At 40.4% G+C, this 21,721-nt stretch overlaps 1 protein-coding gene across 2 annotated transcripts in view; it reads right to left on the reverse strand.

Annotated features, from left to right (window-relative positions):
- Positions 1-206: 206 nt before the first annotated feature.
- Positions 207-21,721, reverse strand: part of sorcs3b (sortilin related VPS10 domain containing receptor 3b) — a 52,021-nt gene continuing 30,506 nt past the window's right edge. Inside the window, exons 10-27 of one of the 2 annotated variants that reach the window (XM_030442416.1) lie at positions 21,085-21,231; positions 20,044-20,146; positions 19,576-19,652; positions 19,390-19,481; positions 18,461-18,568; positions 18,164-18,281; positions 17,842-17,975; positions 17,152-17,265; positions 16,157-16,328; positions 14,514-14,700; positions 14,103-14,236; positions 13,621-13,744; positions 13,198-13,310; positions 12,700-12,834; positions 11,746-11,845; positions 9,855-9,960; positions 9,592-9,752; positions 207-4,592 (exon numbers count right to left, since the gene is read on the reverse strand). In XM_030442416.1, the coding sequence (XP_030298276.1) occupies positions 4,528-4,592; positions 9,592-9,752; positions 9,855-9,960; positions 11,746-11,845; positions 12,700-12,834; positions 13,198-13,310; positions 13,621-13,744; positions 14,103-14,236; positions 14,514-14,700; positions 16,157-16,328; positions 17,152-17,265; positions 17,842-17,975; positions 18,164-18,281; positions 18,461-18,568; positions 19,390-19,481; positions 19,576-19,652; positions 20,044-20,146; positions 21,085-21,231 (2,190 nt within the window). In that variant the 3' untranslated portion in view covers positions 207-4,527. Of the gene's footprint in view, positions 4,593-9,591; positions 9,753-9,854; positions 9,961-11,745; positions 11,861-12,699; positions 12,835-13,197; positions 13,311-13,620; positions 13,745-14,102; positions 14,237-14,513; positions 14,701-16,156; positions 16,329-17,151; positions 17,266-17,841; positions 17,976-18,163; positions 18,282-18,460; positions 18,569-19,389; positions 19,482-19,575; positions 19,653-20,043; positions 20,147-21,084; positions 21,232-21,721 lie in introns of both variants that reach the window. The other variant, XM_030442415.1, reaches the window with a different exon arrangement.

The following is a 21,721-nucleotide window of genomic DNA, read 5'->3' on the forward strand; positions in this document are numbered from 1 at the left end:
ACAAAAACAAAGCTTCATGAACCCGTTTTCACTTTCAGGTTTTATGTCATGGCTGCATTTCTAAATCCCTGACAGCCAAAAAAGACCGTTTTAGCCTCTTTTCTCTGGCAAATAATAGAGTGCAAGCCCTCACACGATGTTACTTTTTCCACTACAACACGTACTCTGTTATATGTGCATGCACAATAGGAAAAAAAAAAACATAATTCCATATAAAAATACATTTATTTTGAACAATTTTAAAATGGCAATTTGTTCACAGTAAGAAATATGATTCAAAACAAGACGATTTTTTTTATATCCTCGACAAAAATGGACAATATCATAGATCATGCACAACTTTTTGGCAATTGCACAACTAGACTATTAGACAAGGTGTTGAATAATTTGTTTAATGTGTCAAGTAAACTTCAAAACCAACCATGATATATATTTATATATATATATATACACATACAGCACTCGCTCACCCTAATATAAGTCGTAAGTCTTTTAGCACAGATAATTAGGGCATGCCACTGTAGAAAATAAATAAATAAATACAAAAGAACGTACAGCTTCATGTGAGACTTAAGGTCATGGAAACATATTACTTGCTGTTCAGTGGGTCGACTTTACAATAAAGCAACTGTATAGATTTACATTCCGTCTTATTCTATGTACAAGTTTCCAGTAATTCCCATTTCCAGACCCTCATGTCCCGTTATCACATTTCATTTGTGCACCATCATCATCCCGAGAAAAAGTCATTGAAAGCACCATGTTATCTCACAGAGTAACCACATATTTCATCCTTAAAATCATCCACAACACATCAGATTTCTACATTTTCATATGTATTCATGTATTTACAACTCAAAGACCTCTAGTTATAGGGCGGGAAATGCAGATGTTTATCAAGAGCGTACAGTTGAAGCGGTTTATTCAAAACAACGAAGTGATAACTAAACTGTGAACTCTGAACTGTGTTCTGCCTTAAAGGGATAGTTTGGGATTGTCGGAGTGGGCTTTGTTTGAGGTATTTATCCTTCAAAGGAAGATCCTTTGACTTCACTCAAGTAAAGTTCACTCGTCTTGTCTTGATGAGCAATTTTGTCTTTATTTGAGTTATTTGTAACCAAAAACAAGGCATTTGTGTGTAAAACCTCCACATCAAGGCTAGAAGACTTATTTTAAGCACAAATAGTCAAGTCAAGACAAAAACATCGACTTTTTTGTGAAATAATGTTAATCTTTGATTTGAATCTAGTCTTGCTTGTTTTTTGGGGCCGTCCTTGGGACAAAACATCTAATTCCAAGTTTTAGTCTTTTCAGTTTATTTATTTTGACGCATTCCACTGATAGTAATGGCTTGTTAGATGGTTTACATCCCATTCAGTTAGACCCAACATCCCTCACTGACTATGACGGCAGTGTCAACCATAAGACGTGTACAGCAAAAAACACAGGATGAACCTGGCACATAAAAAGACATGAAGCAATAAAAGACTAACTTTGAAGTATTTCAAGTCTTTGAAGTTTTGACCTGATAGTGCTAGAGGAAAAGTTTTTTTTACAATTTATTTTGATGGAGAACACGAATGTCAGAACCAAATGTTCCAATCCAACCAGTAAATGAGATCTTTCACCGGCTACGCTCACATGCACACAATATTTTTTGGAAATATATTCCGAAATAGACAAAATTTCCGAAATGGACTCCGACGAAGATATTTAAATGTCAAATGAACATGAATATCCCATTAATATTCCCATTTACAGCCGCGCATACTCTGATTATGTATACATATATTTATACATTATAGATTATAGCGGACTTGTTGGACCGTGCAAACACGGCCTCAGTCTTTCATTTGTTCAACCACTTTTTCTGAAGAGGTCCACACCTGCAGCAGAGCCACGGTCTCTCACAGCGGCTGCAATTGTTTGGCTACGTAATAATGTGAGTCACCTGTTCTTTGTTCATTAATGTTTTTGCAGAGTCTTGATGTTTGACCGATTCAATTTTAAATTACATACAGATATTTGCTCCTGTATTAGGTTTGTATGCTGATAGTTTATTGTCTGGTTCTGTTTAGACGAACCAGCTATGATTGGTGCCAGTCTCCTTTGTCCATCATCCTGTTAAATCTACAACAAACCTCAATTACAGTGGATCCTCCAGGTGTTTTTATCGTGCCTGACCACACACCCACAGTGTTTATCAAAACTCCTTGAAATCAGCCTACCCTCCTATACAGTACTTGTATATATTTGCTGTATTTGCGCATATATCCAAATACCTGTTGATTTCTGAGGCTTAATTAGGAATATGCAAAGCTGTTTTTTGCTGTGACAAATTCTGAATATTGTCACATTCGGAATAAAAACCGGAAAATTGGTGTGCATATAAATGTAGCCACTGAAAACATGATAACTTTAGACTGGTGGTGGCACAAGAGGAATAGTCAGGGGATCATCCAAGTCACGGAGTGTCCTTCACTGAGGGCCGTACATGTCTGTACAGAGTTTCATTGCAGCCAAACAATAGTTGAGATATTTCTGCCGGATCAAACTGTTCCACCCTTTGAATTGTATTTTGGTGGGACACAAAATGTTGTAAGTTAAAATCCCGGTCTGCACACATGCTGATCCCATTTTCAAGACGTTTGTTCCAAGGTTGTGTAAAAACTGAGAATCCAAAAAGAAAGAAACGCAGCATTTTCTACTTTTTTCAAGCGTTTCAATACTTTTCAGAGTTGACTTTTTCCGGGCTGGAATCAACTTATTTTAAAATCTCTCACAAATTAAAATGACGGATGCATGGACGGATAGGTTGAGGTCTGTATCTTCTCAAATCAAGCATTTATGATTTAGATTTCACCTTTGCAGTGCAGCAGTAAAACATAACAAACTAAATTTCAGCCACTTAAAATAAGTCTCAACTAAAAACATTACCATCGGTTTAAGTGTTTGATATATTTCCGATTTGCGGTCAGACAGTCGTTTCTTTTGGCATTATATTTTCTCAACTGTGAAAAACACTCCATGTGCTGGTCCAGACCTCTGCCAAATAAACCAGATTAAAGCGAACTAGTTCACAACCTGGTAAGATCGCACTCAATACCTACAAATAATTAAAATGACTCATGAAACTGCAATAAAGAAATGCAGTTTCCACAGAAGTTTCCCCTCTTTTTCCAGCTCCGCCTGCAGAAGTTCTTCTTCTGTGTACTTTGGTTCATGTAGTTATATTCCCTTTTACAAACCGCTGAAAGTCTGACCCAAACTGTTAATCTGCAGTGCACAGGTATACAGAAGCTCTGCGGTTGAGAAGATTTTGTGCTGTGAAGGGCTGTCTGACGGCAAAGTAATGCATGAAAATATTCAGAATACGGAACACAATGAATAAACGTTTCATATGGGACTTCTTTCAGGTGGCTCAGATACCTTTTTTGCTACTGACCCGGTCCAGAGCAGCACTTTGCTTTGCTTCAATGCAGGGATTCGTCTCCGCTTTGATAAAATGAGGCTTGCCAACCGCCACTTACTGTCGGCAGTCGGTTTGTCGCTCTTATTTTTGTCTGAACGATCGGTGATGATTGATTAAGAATTGTTATAGCACCCCTAAAACTTATGGTCAATCCACCACACCCCATCATACGCCCAAAGACCCAGACTATCCCTTTAAATAGACGACTCTACAGTATGTTGTTCGGGTTTGTATCATCCAGCGAGGATTTCTTTACAGAAAAGACATAAAATGATAAATAAAATAAAGTGAAAAGGTTCCACTTGACAAATTTTATAGCCTGTTGGTTCAATTTATGAGCAAACATTACACAAAGAGGGAAACATTATCAACACATACTGTAAGATTACAAAACATTTTTATGGCATTAAATTAGTTTGTCACTTCAAGCCCTGTATGATATTATTATAATGTCCCTTAAGGGTCTAAATATCCTGATTGTAAGTTACGTAATCCTCTATCAGTCACTGCTGGAGTTAGTTTATCAAACTTATACAGCCACCTCCACACTCTTTCTCTTGCTGACCTTTTTAGTTACTTTGGTACTTTTTCTTATGAGGCATTTTATTTCTGTAAATCAGTTTTTTTTCTCTCCTGACATCCAAATTAAGGACAATAACGTCTCACAGCCAGTAAGGCATTAGTCAAATTTGCACAATGGCATCTGAATATTCATGAAATATCAGCAATAGATCCATGGCGTCTGTGTAGAGCTATGGAGTCTTGATGCTAATTAGACATTTTGTGCTTGATGCTGTACTTACGGGCCAATTTCCACAATTTACCACCCTCAAACTAGAGGCCCCAGGAGTCTGGCTCGCTGGATTGGTCTTCATCAGGTATTGTAAAGTAGATACTATCTCTATCCATGTGAGTTAAAAAGTATGACTTTGAATGATAGCAGCGTGGAGTAAATTAAAAACCAAAAAAAAAAACAATGCCAACAGAGCAAACAATTCCAGCACAATTGTAACACTACAATCTGTACTTACTCAGAAACAGAGAGCTTGTTTTTTTTAGACATTAGTACAGTTTGGAAATTCCCTTGTAACAATTCTCTCCACATTTCTTCCGATTCCACCTGAAAACATGCAAAACAAATAATGAAAATACATTAAATACAGGAACATTCAACTGCTTTGACATCAAATGCATGTCACACCTAGCTTGATTTGAGAATACGATCGAATAATTACGAGAGATAATCCTTGAAAGCACAGCTTTGAGCTGGAATAAGTGATACATGACATGATTTTTGGAGTGAAGTAATGACCTTAAACATCAACCAAACAACTCAAAATTCAATCTTGCTGTCTCTAATCTTTCTGACTTGGAAGATCAAATGGTTTGTATGAGTTTTTACACTTAATTATGAAGTCATCAGCCGTGCATTTTTGTTGAAAAGCCCCCTGTTGCCTCAAAGAAACTTGGCCTATCCAGGCAGGGCTGAGCTGGAGATGAGGGTCTGATGAGATGGGATCGCTGCGACAAGTGGGGTCGTTCAGATTGTGCCGACACTGGCTCTTTCAAAGGTGCCGCTTTTATCTACCAACTGAATCAGTAGTTTAAATGCCATCACTTGTACCGAGCAGCGTGAAGCTAATCTCGTGTTCGCCTGTGTGGCTAATAACCTGACAGTGAATTCATCAAGGTAGAGATCTGGCAGTCAATTTGGATTTGCCAAAGAATATATGATTTATAAGACAGAAATTGCTTTCACATGGAGTATATTTTAAAATTAAAATGAAGTCTGCAGTGAAGTTTTAATTGCCCGGTGAGCCCCAACAGAAGTTACAATATCACAATATGCCAGGGAGGATGGTTTGCCATTTCCAGAATGCTGTTAAATATAAAGCAGCTACAAGGAACTTTCATATTTATTGATTCTGGCAGATTCTGTATAAAGATCTTGTTTTCTCTTTAAACACAGCTGTTTGCAGGATGTCTAATGATGAGGTGCTGTATTAATGTGTTGCTGTTTAAGATTAATAACTGTGATATGATTTTTGTCCTCAGCAATAATTTTACTTTTATGACTTATCCAACCGAGACAAGTCAGAATTTGACCCGGTGACAGACATTGAGAAAAACTATGATACCTTTACTAATTTCCCATTATGAATTCATTCCACATCTTAATTTCAACATTCAATCTTCAATAACAATTAGAAAAGCATATCACCTTTTAAGATAAGGTGGTAGTTTCGCAAACAAATCCAACATTTATATATTTAACATTTATATTTATTTATGGAGCATTTGTCATTTATCTGTAGCACAGTAGTGTTTCTGATCATACAATAGTCAAATATTCACTCTCTTATAGCTCCACTTTTGGTCTCCACCCACTCCTGAGGGAAATATCTGCCTCTTTAAGCTGCTAAATGCTCTACTCTGTTCACCAGCTCGTCTGTCTGCTGTTCGGTGTTAGGCAGGTAGTGTGAGGCTGATCATTGTTTGCCTGCAGGCTCAACACAGATCCTAGACTGCAACGTACGCAGGTGGCCTACGCCGAAGTGACCATTTATACTAGCGCACTGGTGTGTCTCTGCAGCATAACCCAAGAAGAGCAGCAGTTGGTTCGTCGGGAGGGAATGCAACAGCCGAAGAGGGAGGTGTGTCAACTGGGGAAACTACAGGTCACGATCCCTGTTATTAACACCGCTGCTCAACACCGGAGGAGAAGCTGGAAAATGGGATTCCAACATGTGGACCAATCAGTCGTTGTGGTCTGTGTCATTGCCATGCAGTTACATTTTGGGAGAGGTGCACATCTTTGCAGAGGTTATGCCGTAGCGTAGATTCAACAAAGAAGTATAAACCAAGCGTGAGGTGGGTTTTTAAAGTCTGAATTCTGAAAAGAGCTGCCTGCTGTTCGTTGCGAGGGTGAACCCAAACAACAAAGTTGTGAGAAAATCAAAAGAATGAGCTCAAACTTTAAAACTTAATAAAAGCAGCGTGGAGCTGCAGATTCAGATAACTCTCTGTAGGTTCATCTGAATGTAGGATTTTGCGCAGTTACAAATGAAATATGACTTGGTAAAATGTGAGGAATGCATGGTAGAAATCTTTTACCCCTCAAATGGCTCTTAATACCATTTCAAAGTGTAGTTCGTCGAAGTTTGATAAATACAGGCTGGACTCCCCACAATATATTCTCGGCTCACATCCCACCAACTTTTGTCAAAAACAACAGTTTACTTCTCCTTCATAGCGTGTGGGAGAAGTCAATGGTCTAGCAAGAGACGATTCACATCTATCAGACAACTGTGTTTATGAAAATACAATTTTTTTTCCCTCTACAATATTTATTTTGCATTGGGAAATACCGGCTCGACTGCAGGGTAAATCTATTCTGACAACCTCCTGTCTTGTGCGATGCATCATACGGGAGAATCTCGAATGTCTTTTTACAGCTTGATACATTCCCAGTTCAACTGAACCGCAAACTTCGACTTATTATGAAACATGAGGCCACGTGAGCTGTCATATTAATCATTCAGAACCAATTTGTATTACCATAAATCAAATCAAGACCCTTAATTAAACATGGACTCAAATTTTCATTTTAATCTGTCAAATCCTGTTTTTTCAATGTTCAAATCTTTGTTTCAACCTTCATGAATTTTGACTGTGATTTTTCTCCATCGCTTTCGCGGCACTGTGACAACTATCAACAAATAGCAGATTATTCTACTTTTAAGAGCTTTTAAAGCCATTTGGATTAAAATGAGAACACATAAAATCACTGAACACCGGCATTAATTAAATTAAGACTGGTTAATGTTTTTCCTCTAGTAGGGGGCTTGTTTCCCAACGCCTGGAGCAAGATTTAACTTGCAAGCATTGGGAAATACTGTTCTGTTTATACCGAGTGTTTTAAACCCAATTAAATCTACATGTAAGCGTAGTATTTACAGCGTATTCACAATGTAAGAGCGGGAAAAAAATGAAGGCAATATAGAAAAACAGAAGAAAAAATGGCTATTAATCCTGCAGCTGGACGGTGATCTGCATGAGCAGATGATAGATAGATTTTTTTATTATATTCCCATGAACCTGATTGAAGCTGGATACAACAGACTCAGCTTTGTGTTTGTATCTCAGCCAGGCTGTAAAAGAAACAAACCAAGCTTCTGATTGTTAATGAAATCTTTGAACAGCAGGTTGTAAATTAATTTAATCAAGCCCCCCAATCAAAAGGTCCCTCGCTGCTCTGCCCTCTGGTAAATAAACACTTTTCCAAAGTAACTGAAAGAGTTCATTTGTCTCAGATCAGCAAGGACTCGGAAAAGGTAGAAACAGCTGAGAAATGAAGAATAGCAGAAAGTGCTGAGTGACCAGAAAAAAAGGCCTGCAGCCCACATGTCTGTGTCAGGAGCACTGCAATGCTACTTTTGTCAAATCTTCCACACTGTCTGCAGGGACCAAATAGATCTCATCTAAAAGACATCACAGTAGATGTCAGCCGTGGCAATCAAAAAGTTAACTTGTCACTGGGATATCTGGTTACCGCGCGGCAGTTGTGCTTGCGCCATGCACTTTGTTAAATTATGACACATTGCATCAATAACCACATTCCATCTCCTCAGATGTTGGCTGTGCTTCAACACACTGTCTCCTCGCGCAGAGAAAAGACATGATTTTAAATGAAACTTAAACAATGTTTTGGGTCTACAGTGACTACATGTTAGAATTTTATTCCAAACGGATGCTCAGTGATGTGTTTTTATGGTAATAAAATGTTAATTAGTATCAGTTTCTCACAGTGGCAGTTATCCTTTAAATCCCGTATTAATGTGTCTGAGTGGTACACAGATTTTAATATTCTGAATTTAATTTATTCTCTGGGGGGAAAAAAAATCATGCATCACAGCTGTTGTATGCCGCAGCTTTGACTCTACATCTTAAAAAACATCCACTTAAAATAAGCGTTGGGAGGTTGGTAACTGTATCTGTAGTTACTTTGCAGGTTAACATGCGTTTCATATCATGCATTGTTCTACCATGAGCGGTGCTTCTTTGTTTGAAAGGTGGTGCATAAGACTGATGTACTGTATATGTGTCATGAACATGAGGGACTATTTATAAATATTTATGTCCATCATCAGTAAGTGTCATTTCGTCAATTATGTCATTTTTGACGGGGCTAGGGTCAATTGATTGAATGACAGGTGTCAACCACTGTCATCTATGGGTTTGTCGACCTATAGGTTTAGTCCTCGAGTTTGACATAATGCCTGTAACGAGCCAGATGTGACCCTAATTGGACAAGAGGGCGGAGCTGTACAGGATGTCCTGATTGGATCCGACTGTGCACCAGAGGACAGGTCTTGGTAGTGACTTGTCAATGACAAGGTAGCAACACCAAACACCGTACGCCGATTTAGTTTCCTCTTTATTCTAAAAGGGACAATCATTTACAAAATGAACATCAATCTATGTTGAAGAAGACTTAAAATTAGTGTTTGAGACCTTAAATCCTATTTGGAAACGATTTACTGAGGAACTAAATCAAGTGAAAGTAGGGTCTTTTTTTCATAAGCATACATACAATCAGGTTTCTTTGAGAAACCAGTGGAGTTGCCCCGTGTAGGTTATTATGAATAATGCAGATTTCAGACACCTCCACTCTGGCTTGTCTTTTCAGACCTTAAAGCTCCGTCCATATTTACAACAGCTATAAATATTCATAGAGGATCCTTCATGTTCATGAGTCATGTCAGTCGTATGCACAGCCCTTCAAATAAAGTGTCACTGCGTAGAATAAATCACTCCACAGTAAAAGCATTTTTAAAATGAGCTATATATTAAAATGGTAATATCGTAATGTAACAGCAGAGCTGATTTTGGCTGCATAGTAAGTAGTTTTACTTTTATACGCAAGTACCTTTCCTTGATAACTACGTACTACTTGTACTCATTTTAAGGTTTAAACTTTTTTATCTCCACCTTCAGTAAAAGATCTCAAAAGGTCTTCCAAGTAATTTCTCAGGGATCAGTGTAAGAAAACACAGTAACAGGTCACATATAAAGAAATATATAAAGGTGGTAAAATAATACATCTATAGCCAATGTACCTCTGCTCCTGGCCTCCAGCTCCTTCTCCATGAGCTCTTTCTGAGAGGGAAACTCACTGAGCTTGACCTTCGTCATGTTGTCGTTCTGACCCACTGTACTGATCACTTCCGGGTCCTTCTCGTGACTGTCCTCAGTCTGAACATGGATCCAAGGGATTTTCCTAATGACGAGGAGACGAGCGGAGCAACTGTGTAAGGTTTTCACCACCAGCAAAGATACAGTCTCCTATTTACAGCTGAATTAAAATTGGAAGTGAACAAACCTTTTGAACTTGTAGATGAAGAATGCCGCTAAGCCAACAGACACCACAGTGACCAGCATCAGCATGGCCGACCCACTGTGGATGGAGTTTGAATCCACAAGTGGAGCTGAAAAGACAAACACATCAAATAAGCGCCACATTTTGACCAAGACGAATTAGTTAAACCCTCCCTTTTGTCTTTTTTTTTTTTTTTTTTTACCTAGACCCTGTCTCGTTTCAAGGAGATTACTTTCATTACCCTGTGTCATGTAACAACGGCAGGTGGAGTTTGAAGAGCTGCTCTCTGCATGTTATCCCCCCAGGATAATAAAAGGAACCTTTAGGAGGTCTCCTTTCTCTCCCCGGGGTCCGTCATGCAGGTAAGCTTATGCATAGTCATGGCTTTTTAAATGCTGAGATGCAATATTCAAAGTATTTCCCTGCACCGCCCATCTTTCTCTCCTTCAGAGAGATGCCTATGAAGTCCATGACCTTTCAGGATCATTTTAAAAGGCAACCCAGACCTTTGTATGCAGACACAAATGAAGACAGATCCGCTGGTGGATGAAAAGGGTAAAGCCACGCAGGGTTGATCGACACGTTTTTGCGATATGCTAATGACCCGGTGACCCTGCCGATTTCCTCAGTGCATACCAAATGCCTTCTTTGTCAATCATGTCATTGATCGACTGATTTCAAAGAGTACTACTGTCTCATAGCCTCAGGTGCAGAACTGATGCACCGTGAAAGATATTTAAATCTTGTGATATACGGAATCATATACGTCTCACTCAGGGAATACTGTTTTACTACTTTATCTCAATGTCAAATCATTCCAAGAAAGATGCGTGGCTTATCTTTTTCATATCAAGGAGCAGATCAAACGCACTGCAGACGTGTAGGCACACTGTAGTTAACTGGAATAAACTAACTAAGATTTGAATGCTTTTTTTGAAATTTATTTACCTGCAAAAGTTTTTATAATTATAATTACTTTGATCCAGTTGTGCAGAGATAATAGTCTAAGGTATTGTTTTTTTAACCCCACGTTTTAAAATCTGCCCTAACACACCTGATTCACATGAATGGGTCATTTGAATCGGGCGTGTTGGAGGTTTGGTTTGTGGGAAATATTAAATTCTTAGGCTGCATTCCATCACACTCAGAACTCGGGGGGGGGAGGGAACCTTGACACAGGGAAATGCAACTTAACGGTCTTCCTAATCGGAAACTTAAGCAAGATCCACTTCGTGCTGGACTTAAAAGCACATGACATCACAGCAGTATGGTGGCGCACAGAGTGAACAATTATCTTTTCATTACTTTTTATTTTACGTTGCGTTTGTGTTGGAAAACATGCCGTGACAACACCTTTGTAGTCGCCATGCAAGAGTTGTCGTTTACTGGAGGACATGCACAGGGACGCATTCAGATTGGAAGTTGGGAATATTGACTCAGAAATATCGACTTCCGATGTTGAATGGGTTGCAGCATTAGATGCATCAATATTCTAACTTGAAAGATTATGTCTGGATGCAGGAATGTCAATAGAGATCTAAAAACCCCAATTCTTGACATTTTGATTGCCTGTAAGAGTTTTTTTTAATCTGGGCTGTAAATTCCTTTTAGCAATTGGATGGTAATAGCTAATGGAAATAAACATGCTAAGCTAGGTTAGGAGTTTTGGTGAGGATGGCTGAGCGTGAGCAAAGATGATAGATGTTAATTAATCTTTTCATTTTAACGATGAATCATCAGAAATACTAATGTTTTAAAAGTAGCAAGTGGTCAGACAGTGAAAAGAAACAAAAGTCCAACATTTTGATGGATCAGTAGGTCTTAGTAATTGTATTGTAGCTTGTAGCTCAAATCTTATTATGAGGAGCCAACAGATCTGATTACAAGCACTTACCCAAAGTTTGCTGAATCATGTACACAATAATGCGAATATCAGCTTTCAGCTCGAACTGGATCAGGCCTTGGTTCAGGAAAGTGACAAAATTATCTGATATCTGTTTGAGGAGAAACTGATGTCAGAGAATGATGTGTTATGGCACAATAAATACAAAAAATATACTCTCTATGATTACAGGTCCAGATTTAGTAGCACCTAGTTGTTGGTTGCAGATTGCTAATTAAATTAGCTCCCTCCCCTACAGTTGCTGCTAATAATGTGAAAAACACAAAAGGCTCTTTCTAGAGTAAGTGTTTGGTTTGTCCACTCTGGGCTACTGTAGAACAAAAACAACAGAAACACAACATCTCTTATTTTCAGGTGATTATTAACTAATGAACTCAAACAATTTCTGCCCCTGAACCCTACATGCTGGATCTTTTTAAATATGATAATATCATGAACTGGAAATTTTCTTGCAAGAGTAGTTAAAAAAAAAAAATGTAATTCAAGAGAAAGATGAGAAAATTGACTCTACTCTTGATAATGGAGCTGGAGCCAGGAGGCACTTAGCTTAGCTTAGCATAATGACTGGAATTAGGAGGGAAAGTTAGCCTGGCTTTCTCCATTATTCAAAATTTCACTAATTAACATGTAAAGACATTTAACGTGACATGAAAGATGCACAGTACTGTGTTATTTAGTTAGCTTTAGCTTCAAACTCTCCGCAAAAAATCCCCATTAAAACACTGAACTATTCCACTAAGCATATTTTGGTTTGTTGGCTCCTTTCCACAGCAGCTAGTATGAAAAAGTACATAACAATCACAGCCATAATCAATAATCTTATTTTATACTGGTGGATATTTGGCCTTCATATACTGTTTTCATACCTAAAAATATATGATTAAACATATCGGCTGTTTTAACTAAAAGTCCACATGATAATTTTCCACATATCAGGGTTCGTACCGTCTCCAGAGCCTCCTCGCTGCCTCTCTTGTGCTCACTGGATGAGCGCTCATCAGGTAGGATAAAGAGCTCTGCTGTACTTGGAAGTCCGGGGTACAAAGCCACCAGCAGCTGTTCCTCAGGAACCCCAGACACCTGCAGTGACAGGACAACACAACACACACAACAGACAGGCATCACTCCACTGAGGAGGTAAAAAGTTTGAGCTGCTACTTCTAAACTTTGGACAATAAAGTCAAAATCTATAAAGTGGCACCGTCCCATGACACACACTTTGACATCAGTCTGAAGTCAAATTCACACCAGACGAACTTGTCTGGTTTACTGCCATCAAAGGTAAACTAAAAAAAAAAGGCAAAATTCCTCACACAGACCATAAAACATTGTGAGTGCTGTATCAGTACTGCACATGGGTATAAAATAGTAATGACCCTGAAAGCTGATGGTAGCTGATGTTAGCTCCAGGGAAGGTCTCACAGCAGAGAGGACTGGATGTACCTGTGACAGAGCTGTCCGCACCACACGCCCTATGTCCTCCCTCCACTCAGGGATGTCAGGATTGTGCTCATCAAGGGCTGGCGAGAACGATAGCAGCAGCGACCTGAAGAACTCTGGAGGAAAGATGAAGTGATGTCTGTGTGAATATGAACGCTTCCTCTGGTTTGGTTGTTGATTAATCTGATGTGCAGTTTTGTCTTTTTTCATTTGGCAACATGCGCCTTGAAGTTAATTGCTCCTCAAGATTTCGTGTTCGCCTACCGTGACATTTTATTCATTAGACAAGTCCACGTTGACATCAGCGTGGCGCCTCTTACACAGTGGACTAAGAGGCATTACACTTTCCCCAGGATAGCATATTGCATATTCATGGTCGTGCATCGCACCAATTAAAGCGCTTTGAAGACTGTCTCCCTCACTCACCTTTAACAGTTATAACTTTTGAATCCTGCATTATGGTGCTCCCAGAAGCAACCTGGACCGTGACCTTGTTTTTTCCCTCTGTCAGAAACGTGTAAGAGATACTTCCCTCCAAGGTTATAATGGGCTGGATATCAAAAGGAAAAACACAGAGAATTTCAGAGGAAAACCTGCATCCTCCCAGCCGAATATAGAATACAACGTACATGCAGCCCTTGACATACTGTATAATGAGGAGGTGCTGCAGTGAAAACAATCAACATGATAAATAAATACGACCAGCCATCCTAGCTGGATCCTCCAGAAAGACACAGGCCGGTCACGGGCAGTCACATTTTATACGATTTGTGCGAATGCTTGGTAGATTTACACTTTGTAAACAACAGCACGAGGATGTCAGCAGAGGAGTGGGAAAATGGAAAAGACTGCAGTAAACGGGACTATTGTGGTGAACAACAGTGGGAGTGGGAGGAGAAGTTTCTCACCTCCGAGCTGTTGTCAAACCACCAGAAGAAGGTCAATGTTCTGGTGTGACTCGGCCAAACCACCACGCTGAGATTAGCCTCCTTCCCCCGGACGGCTACAATAGGAGCGGAGAGATATATACGCTCCACTGGACCTGAGGCAGAGGCACATACACCACCGCACACACATGTGTGCATACAAATCAGTGCACCCACACACAAAAGACACACATATTTAGCAAACATGGAGAATTATTGTGAGCACAGCTGATGTACATTTAACTCCACATTTGTGTTTTTGTGTTAAAGTAGCACAACCATGTCTGAGATGAAATTCAGCAGAATGGGAAGGTGACTATCCATGACAGAGAAGGGGTTCATGCTGTATGCGCTTGCCAGGGGAATGAGTAATGACGTTTCTTATCCACATACTGGTGATGTGTAAAAACAGCGTGATGCTGTCAGATCCCTGGCCGTTTTCAGCCGAAGCTGTCACTCGGTAAATCCCAGTCGTTCTGTAGATGTGCTTGATGCCGTCGTCAGTCCTGCTCAGGTTAGAATATGTGATCTTGATGCCATCTCCGAAGTCGAGCGCGATGCTGGTCCTCTGCGAGTCTCCCTGTGGACAGGTGGGAGAGACACAGCCTCTGTCACCGCGGCTTAGGTCGGGAGACTTCAATTAGACCACATACAAGTGAAGCACAGCACAGTCCACTACTAAAGTGCTTGGGCTGAGATGTCTTGTAAGCTGTGTCACAAACACTTTGAGGGTGAATATGAATAGATAGAGACAGATATCCAGCTGAGAAAAGAAGAGGAACAGTAAAAAAAAAAAGAGCTGTCGAGGTAAAAGAGGTCACAAAATCCTCCCAGAATACCAAGGATCAGTTTATAATCTTTGTAACCTTGCCGACTTATAAAATTGTCCAAAAAAGCCAAACGCATTCCAATTATTAGTCTTTTTTCATCCAAATTATAAAAAAAAACCATTTTCTCACTGACCCCGAGTCACATCGGGCCACCAGTTTGCCCCTGGTTTTATTTGCCTGCACTTTGAGGTATCTGTTCTGTAATATTCTGGCACCACACTAATATAACAGGTCAATGGGGCTTCTTTTTTGTTGCTCACAATATGAAAAAAAACACATTTAACGAATCAATAACAACTTGTCTTGCCAGAAACAGCATTCTTGTCGGTACACGTGTACCCAACACCTTGACATCAGTTCTTACAGAGTTTATTTCTCCTGTAGAAAGCAGTTTCGAGGAAAACTGCTCACAGAGTGATCTGAGATCTGAAGGTTCTCCAGAAAGATAATTCTGATAACCCGGTACTATTCACCAACAGTGTACCGGGATTTCTAAAAGCTTCCTTGCGTGTGTTCTCAAGAAGTGAGAAGTTATATTTCTAGCCATACTCGTGGCGTGGCCCTGTAGACGTTGCGGTCAGATCACCAGACTGTAATATCTTTACAACTATTTCGATGTCCAAATTCATGGTTCCAAGAAGATGTATCCTAATGAGTGTAGTCTATCCCGACTGTTCACTATTGTACCACAGTGAGTTAAATGCGTGTCTTTATGTGAAATATCTTGAATAATATGGGCTCGATTGTCATGAAATGTGGTTCTGACATTCAAGGTCCTCAGGGGAGAAATCCTAATGACACTGGTGATAGCCTGATTTCCTAAACAGCGCCACCAGCCGATTTGAAATTTCGAAAAGTTCCATGTCTGTAAATCAGCATACAATCTGGCACTGGTGTTTATTCTTACCAGAGGATCCATCAGACTCTCATAGATCTCTACATTTTCCTACAGCGCCACCAGCAGGTCTATGTTTTGGGTAAAATATTTCAACAATTATTAAACTGATAACATAATTTGTTACACATATTTGCCCCATAATAACTTTGGTGAAAACGGTCAGTTTTTTATACACTTATATAAAGATAGACAGACAGACAGACAGATAGACAGATAGATAGATAGATAGATAGATAGATAGATAGATAGATTTACTTATACTAACTCTATACTGCTAACACTACAGATGTCTCAGTGATATGACTTACATTATCGAGGTAAACCATGAAAGTGACGTTGCTTCCGACAGCAGCACTGAGCTCTCCATGACCGGTGGACAGCCGGAGGCCTCGGGGTGGTCTTGGACGGCACGTCTGCCTCTTGGGTGAATAAACGTTCCTCCCTACCTCCTTACAGTTATTGGACAAAACCTTCCGATACCTTTAAAGAATACAGCATAGAAAACAAGACAGGTATCAGGTCAGGTTCCCGTATTACATACTCATTGGATATAGATTTCGTTTTTTGTTAAATTTTTATCGTGTACAACTTTGCACAGCAGTGCAGTATTTGAGTTTCCCACCCTGAGTGTGATGTTAGAAGAAATGGCCGCTGTGTGAATATGGTCCATCTACCAAGTAGGTATATATGTGAACACACATTCACCAGCAGAAGCAGGTATGTCATGTTTTTACATGACATACCTGCTTCTTACATACGTATATCATTTATCATCGTAAATGTTTACAGTGAATGCATGTGCATGAGTGCAACATGTATTAATGCGTCTATTAAAATATATGAATATCAAGGTGACATTTGTAAGTAAAAAAATGTATAAATATGGGAGTGAGACATATGGACGTGTGTTAAACATATATGAAATGAGAGCAAAATGCAAAAATTATATATAAAACAGATTATAATGTATAAATGTGTGTTTAAAACGGGACTAGAAATGTGTTCATGGACGGATTAAATAAGTGGGAGTGAAAGTCTGTGAATGTGAGTGGGCCAGAATGAATTATGACTTGTCCCGCCCACATATCAATATGTACTTCACTGTTTTGTCCTTACATTATTATGTATTATGGAGGGAGGACACAGTCCAGGTTACTTTTTTCCGCTCTACTCTGACTTTTTTTTTCCTGAACCATCGAGAAAGCGAGGCATTATTTTTTGTTTGTGTTCCAGACAACATGACAAACGAGCTGAAATGGAATAATATTGTTTGGTGATGGATTGAACATTGGGGCCCACTTACCCTGTGCTGTTAAGGAAGCTTTGGCTGCTGCTGCAGCTTTTAGCCGCACCATTTGGATTAAACCAAAAAGCAGGGGAGCACTTCCCGTCTGCCTGGCGTTCCCAACCGTAATCACTGCCAAAAAAAAAAACCACGGCACTTCATAAAATGATAAACACAGCTATTCAAATAGTCGAGCCTCTACAAGCTTTTGTATTGTGGAGCTTCATGGCATATTTTAAGACCATAACTAGAGACATGATTGTCAGACAAGTGGGATCAAACAGAATTTCAGACGGATGGATAAAAGTTATTCAAAATTCATTTAGTGATTCATTATTAATTGAATTCTAATAAGTCACTTGACATTATGCAAATTACAGTGGCACAAAGAAAAAGTTCCCAACTCCCATCTACAATTTCAAAAGTGTAATTAGTTTCCATGAATACAGTCGTATTGGTTATCCAGTAAATATGCGATGCAACAAGGATATTAAGGCATATGAAGTTCTGCAAACTGATACTTCTGTTTTCGATTACAAATGTCTACACGCAGCAGTAATTAAGTGCAATTGAATTAGATGTTCAAAGGAGGGGGGGGGGGGGCTGTTTGGTAAACATGTAATGAAAGAAATCACGGATCACGGAGGACAAAATGTTTAGAGTTACAGTATAGTCTCAGCCGGGAAATCGGAGAAGGGAAGTCATTACCATTCAAAATCGTAGGCAGTGCAAACACACGGCTCTGACGAATAGATCCTTGAATAGTCCTGGGCCAGCATGCAACGGTTTCCTGGCCGGCGCTTCATATAGATCTGCTTCTCGCCCATCACGCACAGCTCTCCCTGTAATCGCAAAGAAAAACACGGTGTAGCTCTTCACGAGACTGACAGCAAACTCTGGGAAAGCGAAGGGGAGAGGCGGAGAGAAAGATTTCTGCTCGTGCATCAAGCCGGCGTACTGTGTTTACAGTGACAACGGGCAAACATGCATCTCTCGGCAACAAATCAATGACGTTTAATATTCCTGGTACCTTGTTGTGCAGGTGCCACGTCTGATAATCTCCATCCATGCATCTCCTGCTAAAGAGGCCCTTGTAGTTGATCTTGATCAGCTGCCACTCTGACCGATGGCCGAAGTGTCCGAAGAAACTGGAAGGTGATTCAACAAAATGCTAATTCAAGTCGAGATACAGATATAAGTCATGCCATTAACGCTGCCGGATGAGATGAAAAGTTGTCGGGTGAACCTTTTCTCTGATTACAGACAATTCCTCAAACCTGAAATGTGTTTTATTCCTGCTGGGTTGTACTTGCGCGTCTCTGCTTACGTGATAATGTGATTGTCGGATTCTGGCTCCATTAAAACTCCATCCACATACAGGGGAGCCAAGGAGAAACTGTGACGGTCCCATTTCTTTCCTTCGTCTAGACTGATCCTGCATAACAAAAAAACAAAACAAAAACAACAACAACAGCTGTCAGGGCATGAACATCTGTCTGTCTGCCTGCCTGCCTGTCGATCCCGCCGCGTTCATCTGTAGTGGCTAAATATATTGTTTTTCTCTTTGCATACGACATCACACAAAAACAAGCGCACAGGTTAAGCAGGGAAAACAAGGAACAAAGAAATACGATGAAAGATTTCAGGTCATTTAGCTCTTGCCTCTGTTGAAAAATGAAGCACCTTGAATCCACTGCAATGTGAAAAATTATCTTGACAGCGAGCTGAACAACAGAACGAATGTTCTCCGGCGCAGGTAAATTTTTTAAAAGGTGACAAAACAACAGAAAAAGAGAGATACGGCTCAGGTTATAACGTTAGAAATAGATCTGGGGGGTTTCAAATCACCTTTCTCGGAGCTTAATCACTTTTGACAGGGCTGTAGTGAGCGGGGACATCAAAGTAGATAGTGTTACAAAGCTCCCACAATATGGGGCACTTATGAGGGCATTCTCAGTCTCATATTTCCGCCCTGCTCTACTTTTCATTTACATAAAAGCACTCAAACCATCACATCCAACCACGAGTACAAAGCTGTAACAGACTCTTCTGTTGGAAATGATTCTGACAGTTCTGAAGCCGCAGTGGCGATACAATAATCATGCAAACTCGGCCCATCAGCGTTTTCAAAACATTAAATGTAATCATACGCCGCATCAAAACCAGAGGAATGAAATTACGCTCGCAATTTTCCCCACTACGACTCCACAACACCTACACTTCCTACCTACAGTAATTACGACGCCGGTCACCTACCGTAAGTGTCGGATGGGCGTCGCTGCCTGTAAGACGGCCAGCATGGCGCCACCATTGTCAAGAAACCACACTTTGTGCTCCTCTTCAAAAATCTGCATTGAAAAAAACACACACTTGTGAAAGCGCACAAGTACATAATCTGTTTAAGGTAAACGCGTGCATTGTGTAGACACAGATGGGTCTCACCTGTCTCCAGCTATTTCCTGCATCAGATGTTATAAACATCCCAAGGTTGGTGGAGGACAGCTCTGTTCCGATATTCCCTGAGCACAGAAAAGATGAATAATTTTCACTCCGCGGGTATTTACATAGCAAAGACTCCATACCACACCTGTACGCGCAACCACCTGATAAAATCGTTAGTTATTTTTGCAAAATCTGTGCGTGTCCTCACTTTCCACCAGAGGACACATTTATGAGTTACCGCAACCCAATAATCTCGGCCCAAAATATGAGATGTGGGCGATGAAGTTTCAGTATCCGATTTCAATGACAGAAAGAGGGCACTGTGTGATTGGTTTTGTGTGTGTGTGTGTTTTTTTTTGTCTTCTGAGAAAGTCCTCTGGTGATGAGAGAACAAATAGCAAGTTCTCGCCACTTATGTCAGGTCTAATCTGATCACACATCAAATGCACATCCTTTACGGAGCTCTACCTGTTGCCACGATGATGCCAGGCACGGACTTTTTGCTGGTGATGGGTCCGGACGTGTAGGGATTCTCCGACATCTCCAGATGAAGATGCAGCGAGCAAAACGGCTGTCAACACAAACGGATCCCGATACGGCGCAGGTTGAAACAATATGTATCGGACAGATCTTCACAGAGGCAATTATAATTAGCTTTGCATTCACACTATTCTTCCCATTGAGAGACAGAGAGAGAGAAAAAAAAACTGCTAACATTTTCAGACACCATTTATAAAACAAAGATACTTTGTTCTTCTCATCTCCTCTGCCAGGAGAAAAAAAGAAAGAGACAGAAAATGGCTGAGAGGACACAGAGGGCATTTGAATTGTTTCATTCTAAAGCAAACAAGGCATGTAATTAAAATTCCCCAAGATGCACTGATAAAACTGGCAAAATTGATTCAAATCATTTTCACTCATCTCTCAGACTAAAGCACGCTGCAAAAAAACATCAATAAGGCTTTTCAAACCGCCGAGGTCGGAGGGGGGTCGGGAAGCTGGCAGGAGCATGATGGTCAATTGGGTGACACAGAGAGACGCGCTTAACCCGCTATTAACTGGACAATATACATTATCGCTAAAGAACATACTGACTGGATTAGGTGGCTATCACACCTGCCGAATAACAACATGACCACCATAATGCAATTCAGTGTAATCTAACATTCATTAGCCCGCCGTGACTACAGGTAGTAAATTGAAATCACAGAGGTTAATGGGAAGCCTGGACCCCTGGAACTGACAGCGGTGACACTCTGCGCCTCACACCCGTAATAAGAATATTCCAGCCAAGCATCTCCTCGACCATTTAGGAGACTAAAAAGGCGAGCTGATGCCGAGGCTGGCACCTGAACGCCCCCCTCCCCGCGCAAATATGGCTCCAAATCAAAGAACATCCAACGTGCGGCCGATGAGGTTGAAACATTTGATGAATGATATATGTCATAAGCCTCATTTCGCATGAATACGAGCATTGATTCCCTGCTGCCCAAAGGGCCCGAGCCTCACCAGGATGCAGTGAAGGTTATTTCCAGCCACATCGGCGGCGGGAGCTGGCAGCAGGGCCCACGTCTGCCCCTTGTTGTATGTGATGAAACTCTTGATGTGATTGTCCACCAGTTTGTTGGCGAGGTACATGCCGTTTATTCCCTCCACCTACGGAAGGAAAACGGCAAAAAAAAAAATGCATCGGTGGCCTTTCGAGATGTTTCAGTCATGACGCAGCAGAGGCTTAAGGGATTTGTCAATTAATCGATCAGCAGAAAATGAACCAATAATAACCGATTGATTGTTCGAGCAGCGGTGGAATATATATTCAGACCGTTTGCTTACAGAGAACATTTGCTGTATTGACGGTAAATGTAGTCAATCAAGGCAATAAAATCCTGTGCATGCCATATTGACTGCTGCAGAGTCTGTTCTCGTTCTGACACCGGTCAAGTAATTGGTGTTTGAGAAGAACTACAAGATATTTCAGCCTGGATTTTGCCTCTGGGGTTGTTCGGCTGCTCATAAACAAAACTTGTTCTCTCGCTTGTAAACTAGCTAAATTCCCAACAGTTGAAATGGAAAGCCGGGGATGTTGTGGACAAAGATCGCAATGCATCCTGGTACACGTGGGCACTGAGGAATTTATTGCTTCGAA

This window comes from Sparus aurata, chromosome 15 (assembly GCF_900880675.1).
Source record: "Sparus aurata chromosome 15, fSpaAur1.1, whole genome shotgun sequence".
NCBI classification, from domain to species: Eukaryota; Metazoa; Chordata; class Actinopteri; order Spariformes; family Sparidae; genus Sparus; species Sparus aurata.